The sequence below is a fragment of the Colobus angolensis genome, unplaced genomic scaffold (assembly GCF_000951035.1).
Source record: "Colobus angolensis palliatus isolate OR3802 unplaced genomic scaffold, Cang.pa_1.0 Scaffold35, whole genome shotgun sequence".
NCBI classification, from domain to species: domain Eukaryota; kingdom Metazoa; phylum Chordata; class Mammalia; order Primates; family Cercopithecidae; genus Colobus; species Colobus angolensis.
In genome coordinates, this window is record NW_012116821.1 from 7379439 (window position 1) to 7386811 (window position 7373).

Genomic DNA, 7373 nt, shown 5'->3' on the forward strand with positions numbered 1-7373 from the left:
TCTTTGAAACATCTTTATAGAAATTACTGAATAATGATTTGGCAGGGGAAGTTGTTATTCCGATAAAACAGTGTCTAGATTTTCTGACATGTAACAAACCTCCAGGAAATATGGTAAAATATAAATGAAAGCTCAAACCATCTATCCAAAAAGAATGTTAGGGTGGGCATGGTGGCTCACACCTGTAATCCCAGCACTTTGGGAGGCCAAGGCAGGCAGATCACTTCAGCTCAGGAGTTCAAGACCAGCCTGTCCAACATGGTGATACTAAAAATACCAAAAAATTAGTTGGGCATGGTGGCATGCGCCTGTAGTCCCAGCTACTTGGGAGGCTGAGGCATGAGAATTTCCTGAACCCAGGAGGTGGAGGTTGCAGTGAGCCAAGATCATGCCACTGCACTCGAGCCTGGGAGAGTGAAACTGTGTATCAGAAAAAAACAAAAAGACAGCTGTTTTGAGAAACTGATAATCTGTTCAACAAACCCAAGGATAAGTTATTCTGTACTACATAGGAAGTGTGGGACGTGTACTTATTTCATGTGTTCATTAGATTCACTGAAAAACTGTGAATGTTTGTAACCCTTCCTTATATGATGTTGTATTTTATATTCAGGTTCATGTTAATCTGCTTCTTATAGAAGCTAGGATGCAAGCAGAACTCCTTTACGCTCTGAGAGCCATTACCCGCTATATGACTTGATGCCTTTCCTTCATTAAAGATGATTCTGGAATGATCAGCAGATACAGTCTACAAAGGGAAGGTACTAAACCCCAGGACCAATGGTAGACAAAATAATTCAGAAATCCATTGTGCCATGATTCCTTTAGTTTCTGCTATTTTTCTGTGGAAAACCCACTGCTGGCACAAGCAGTGACTGTTTGGCAGCTTCAAGTTTAGAGCTGTGAAGACAGGCTGCCATTCAAGTATTTTGCTTTTTGACAGTACAAGATGCTGTGTAACTGTTTTAATACAGCAAATAGTAACTCTCCAAATCCTGTTGCTTTTATGTTAAATAAGATAACAAGAATTGGAGCATGCAAAGATGGGACTTGGATAATGACTTAAGCTTTATATGTAAAGAATTTTAGAAGATCTTGGTGCTGCTATTCCTGCTGGAGGAATGAATAGATGGCTGTTTCAGTTAAGCTATTAGTAATAAAAGTGAACATTGCTACTATCTGAGCCTACATACATAACTCGTGTGATTTCAGATTAAACTTGCATTATGTGTTAATTTTCTTGCATCTAAAAAAGCATAGAATTCCTACTCACACAGCTCAGCAACAACCATTTTGATGGTAACAGTTAATTTCTTTCATTAGTTTTTTAAATTCAGGGTTCTGGATATTAAATTACAATGGCATTCTTAAAAGATTTTCTTCAAAAAGCAATCCTAAATGAAAGTGTGTAAATTACAAGAAGCTGGCGATCTTTTGATATGCTGTTTCACAGGATCCTGACACTGGAGGGCAGCTGTCTTGTGCAGTAGTTGTGTTTCCAGCATCGAAGTTGTGGGATATGTTGCTGTAGACTGCTGCGCAGTCCTGGGTGCATTCTATGTCTCTGCCTGCCTCCTGGTCCCCCCTTTAAAGGTTGTGCAGCTCCTTAAATAATAAAGCTGGAAAACATTTTTAGTCGGGTTATCACATTTGATTTACAAAAACGCTAACTTTGTTTGAAATGCAAATAGGTTTGAAAATATGTATTAAGTACTTTGTATTCTGGAAGCGTGAATTGCTTTTGAAGTCTGTCAGTATTACTGGTATTTTTCAATAAAGAAGAATTTTTCTCCAATTTTATGTGCTGTCTCAATCTCTTAAAAAGTCATGACTTCACTATTAGTAATAATTTTGAGTTTCTACCTACTTTCATAAGCCAATTAAATAATGCTGTAATCAGATGAGACTACTTTTAAATGGCAAAACACTTGAAGCCATTTTGAAAGATACAAAGAAGAGTGGACTTTCTTTAGAATCTTATGTAAGACCATTTTTATCTTGGAAATGACTGGTATGGCTCTATGCCTGCTCTCTTTTGAACTGTTTTAGAGTTCCAATAGAATGTTAAGAATTACTAGAAAGAAGGATTCATTAGGGAGAGACTACAGAACAAAAAATGACACTTTATCAGACAAGTAGAAATAGGTCTAAGTTTCACTGAAGCTGTTGTGATAACTCTGTTACTCCTCAAAACATTTATTGAGCTCAATCTAGTGCCTGCCTCCAAATGTATGGGGTAGTGTGGAAGTGGGGGTTGGGAGCAATCAATTTTGAATAGAGGTGGTACCTGTCGTCAAGGATATTTACTCTTGTGAGAAGACAAGACTATAACCTTAGCTAGAAATAGAGTATTATCTTCAATATGTTTTATATTTAAAGAAACTTATAAGTGCATTACTCATCGAATATGCATCACGCCTTTGTCCTCTTCTGCCTGCTATGGAGTTCTCTCACTATAGCAATACAATTGAACCCAAGAAGATAGTTAAAATTTTACTTATCCCGTTTCTGCTCTTTGTTCCTCCTCTTGAAAATACAAAATTTCTAGTAGGGATTCTAATCAGCAGTAGAGTGATCACAAAACAAGATCAACTAGAATGCATTTAGTCCACTGGAACTTATAATCACTTAGAAATTGAAATCAAAATTTCAATGAGTTAAAAAATATGTTACCTAAAGTAATAAAAGTGTATGTGATACAAAGTTAATGTTTCAATGCCTCCCATTTAACAGGTGCTTCCTGTTTGAGTGTTTTCTCAAAACTAAACACAGGATTTCTAATGTTACTATAGTAGTTTTCAAAATAATTAGGGAAGGTACATTACACTGGGGATATCAAAACCTTCCCCAACCAGAGGAAAATTTTTTTCTAAAATAATCATGAGAAAATTTCTGGTGGAGGTTCCCAGGATTCAAGAGTTAAAATCTGAGTTTTTTTGGCCATATTTGGGAAAATTTTGTATTAAGCCAAACTTAATCATCTGTAAGAATGAGGTTGATTTTGATACAGACCACCGGGAGATAAGTAGGTAAGTAAAACTTGTTGGATAAGCATTTTTTATCAATATACTCTGAAATTTTATTAGCATATTTGTATATGTAAATATCATATACGAATCATACTAGTTTTTTTGCTAATGCTAGTAGATGGGAGTAATGTCAGCAAGATGATGGACTTGGGAATTCCATGTCCTCATTCTCCCAGAGACACTAAGTTAACAATATATGGGCCAGAATACCTTTGTGAGAACTCGAGAAACCAACTGGGAAACTGCAGCACTAAGGCAAATGCAAAGCCAGGAAAAGGCTGCACCTAAAGGCTAGGAAAGTTGGGGATTTTGCTCACCCTAGCTCTTCCCTAGCAGAGGATAGTGTGATCAAGAGGAAGCATAAATTCAGCAAAGCTGCAGGATACAAAATCAGCACACAAAAATCAGTCGTATTTCTATACAGTAGCAATGAATGATCCAAAAAAGTTAAACAATTCCATTTACAATAGCATCAAAAAGAATAAAACACTCAGGAATAAACTTAACCAAGGAGATATGCGATGGTGTGAATGTTTGTGTCTCCCCCCACATTTGTATGTTGATGTATGTTGTATGTTGAAATGTAATCCTCAATGTGGTGGTAATAAGAAGTGGGCCTTTGGGAGGTGATAAGGTCAAGAGGGCTCTTCCCTCATGAATGGGATTAGTGCCCTTTAATAGAGGTCTGGGAAGCTCCCCTTCCACCATGTGAGGACAGAGCTCGAGTGTGCCATCTGTGAGGAAGAAGACACTCACTAGGCACCAAATCCTTGATATTGGACTTCCCAGCCTCCAAAACTGGTGAGCAAGAAATTTCTGTTACCTATAAATTACCCAGTCTAAGGTATTTTGTTACAGCAGCCTGAACAGACTAAGACAAAAGACTTACACATTGAAAACTGTAAGGCAGCAGTCCCCAACCTTTTTGGCACCAGGGACTGGTTTCATGGAAGACAGTTTTTCCATGGACCAGGGTGGACAGTGCAGTGGGGGATGGTTTCAGGATAAAACTGTTCCACCTCAGATCATCAGGTATTAGATTCTTATAAGGAGTGCACAACCCACATCCCTCACATGCACAGTTCACAATAGGGTCAAGCTCCTGTGAAAATCCAATGCTGCAGCTGATCAGACAGGAGGCAGAGCTCAGGCAGTAATGCTTGCTTGCCCACAACTCACCTCCTGCTGTGCAGTCAGTTCCTAACACGCCACAGACCACTACTGGTCCATGGGTTGGGGACCCCTGCAAGCATTACTAAGAAATTGAAGACACAAATAAATGGAAAGACATCTCATGGTCACCCAGAGTGACCTGTAGATTCAATGCAATCTCTATCAAAATCCCAATGGCATTTTTCACAGAAGTAGAGAATTCCATGCTAAAAATCATCTAGAATCTTCAGCAGACCCTGAATAGCCAAAACAATCTTGAAAAAGAACAAAGTTGGAGGTCTCACACTCCCTGATGTCAAAACATATTGCAAAGCAACAGTAATCAAAATAATGTGGAACTGGCACAAAGTCAAACATACAGGCCAATGGAATAAGGTCCAGAAATAAATTCTCACATATATGGCCAAATGATCTTTAGCAAAGGTACCAAGACCACTCAGCAGGGACAGGACAGTCTCTTTAACAAATGATGCTAGGAAAACTGGATACACACATGCAAAAGAATGAAGTTGGACCCTTACATATTAAAAAAACTCAAAGACCTAAATGTAAGACTGACAACTGTAAAACTAGATGAAAACACAGGGGGAAAGTTTCACAATATTGGATTTGGCAATGATTTCTTAGATATGACACAAAGTATGGGCAGCAAAAGAAAAAAAATGGAATTACATCAGACTTAAAAATGTTTGTTCATCAAAGGACAATCAACAGAGTGAAAAGGCAACCTATGGGATAGGAGAAAATATTTACAAATTATATATTTGATAAGAGGTTAATAACCAGAATATATGAAGAATTCCTACAACTCAAAAAATCAAATAACTAAAAAATGGGGCTGGGAGTGGTGGCTCATGCCTGTAATCCCAGCAGTTTGGGAGGCTGAGGCAGGCAGATCATGAGGTCAGGAGATCGAGACCATTCTGGCCAATATAGTGAAACCCCTGTCTCTACACAAAAATTAGCTGGGTGTGGTGGTGTGCACCTGTAACCCATTGGGATTATTCAGGAGGCTGAGGCAGGAGAATGGCTTGAACCTGAGAAGTGGAAGATTGCAGTGAGCTGAGATTGCACAACTGCACTCCATGCACTTCAGCCCGGTGACAGAGCAAGACTTCATCTCAAAAAAAAAAAAAAAAAAAAAAAAGGCCAAAGACTTGAATAGACATTTCTCCAAAGATGATATACAAATGACCAACAAACAAAAATTATGAAAAGGTGCTCAGCATGACTAATTATAAGAAATGTAAATCAATATTACAAAGACACATTACCTCACACCCATCAGGATGGCTACTATTTTTTAAAATCCCAAAATAAGTGTTGGTGAGGATGTGGGGAAATCGGAATGCTTATGTGGTATTGGTAAGAATGTAAAATGATAATCACCACTTAAACACGATGTAGGTTCCTCAAAAAATTAAAAATAGAATTCCCATATGACACAGCAATTCCACTTGCTGTGGACTGAATATTTGTGTTCCCCCAAAATTCACAGGTTGAAGCCCTACGGTCTTCGGGAAGTGATTCGGTCATAAAGGTGGAGCCCTCATGAGTGGCAGTAAACCCTTACAAGGAGAGACAGATGAGAGATGATCTCTCACCATCATATGAGGATAGAGCAAAAAGGCAGCCCTCTGCAAACCAGGAAGAGGGCCTTGACCACAAACCGAACTGGCCAGCACCTTGACTTTGGACTTCCTAGTCTTAAGAACTGTGAAGAATGAACTTTTGTTAAGTCACCCAAACTGTATTTTTTGTTATGTCAGCTTGAACGGAGACATCACTTCTGAGTGTATACACAAAGGAACTGAAAACAAGATCTTAAAGAGAGATTTGCACACCTATATTCATGGCAACATTATTCACAATAGCCATGATATGGAGGCAACTCAAATGTTCACTGACAGATGAATGGATAAACAAAATGTGGTATATACATAGAATGGAATATTATTCAGTCTTGGAAAGAAAGCAGCAGGGCACAGGTGGCTCACACTTATAATCCCAGCACTTTGGGAGGCTGAGGCAGGTGGATCACTTGAGGCCCAGAGTTCAAGACCAGCCCTGGCCAACATGGTGAAACCCCATCTCCACTAAAAATACAAAAATTAACCAGGCATGGTGGTGCATGCCTGTAATCCCAGCTACTTGGAAGGCTGAGCAGGAGAATCACTTGAACCTGGGAAGCGGAGGTTGCAGTGAGCCAAGATCATGCCATTGCACTCCAGCCTGAGCAACAGAGACTGTTCTGAGACTCTGTCTCAGGGAAGGAAAAAAAAAAAAAAAAAGGAAGGAAATCCTATCACAGGCAACAACATGGATGAACCTTGATAATACTATGCTAAGTGAAATAAACCAGTCACATACATACACAAATATTGTATGGCTCCACTTATATGAGATATCAAGTAGTCAAAGTCATAGAAACTGAAAGTATTAACAGAATGATGGTTGCCAGGAGCTGGTGGGGGTGAAAATGGGGAGTCGTTTGGTGCATACAGCTTTAATGTACAAGATGAAAGAGTTCTAGAGATCTGTTGCAGAACAATGTGAATATACTTAAACTACTGAACTGTACACTTAAAATAGTTAAAATGGTAGATTTTATGTGTTTATTTAACCACAGGTTTGTTTAAGTAGATGGTTCCAAATGGTCCAGCTTGTATGTAGGCCTAAGGGGAGCAGTTAAGTATGGAAGAGAATAGGTATAATGGGATCCCACCATGAGTTACTATATTAGTCATAAATATGAAGGGGGCCGTTTAGGGAGGGGAGAGTTTGATTTTTTTTTTTCCCTAAAAGTAGAATAAATAGCTTGCTATGGATGAAATACATTATATCTGTGAATGTTTTAGATAAATTAGCCCCTGTGACTTAAACTGATTTCATCTATTGGAGTGAATCTACCAGCATATACTTACATTATGGACTACAATAAGGTGAGTGTCCCTAGAGGATTTTGCTGAGCCACATTAGGTATAAGCCCCAGACTAGAACCATTCTTTGAAAGTCTATTTGTTCCTAGAAATGTAGGTTTTTTTTTTTTTTTTAGACAATGTCTTGTGCTGTTGCCCAGGCTATAGTGCAGTGGCACAATCTTAGCTCACTGTAACCTCCACATCCCAGGTTCAAGAGATTTTCATGAAACAAAGTCACTGGGAAATTTGA

At 38.7% G+C, this 7373-nt stretch overlaps 1 protein-coding gene across 3 annotated transcripts in view; it reads left to right on the forward strand.

Moving 5' to 3' along the window:
- Nucleotides 1-1800, forward strand: part of SESN1 (sestrin 1) — a 102561-nt gene extending 100761 nt beyond the window's left edge. For all 3 annotated transcript variants that reach the window (XM_011952818.1, XM_011952819.1, XM_011952821.1), the window contains exon 10: nt 614-1800. In XM_011952818.1, the coding sequence (XP_011808208.1) occupies nt 614-700 (87 nt within the window). In that variant the 3' untranslated portion in view covers nt 701-1800. The remainder of the gene's footprint in view (nt 1-613) is intronic.
- Nucleotides 1801-7373: the final 5573 nt, after the last annotated feature.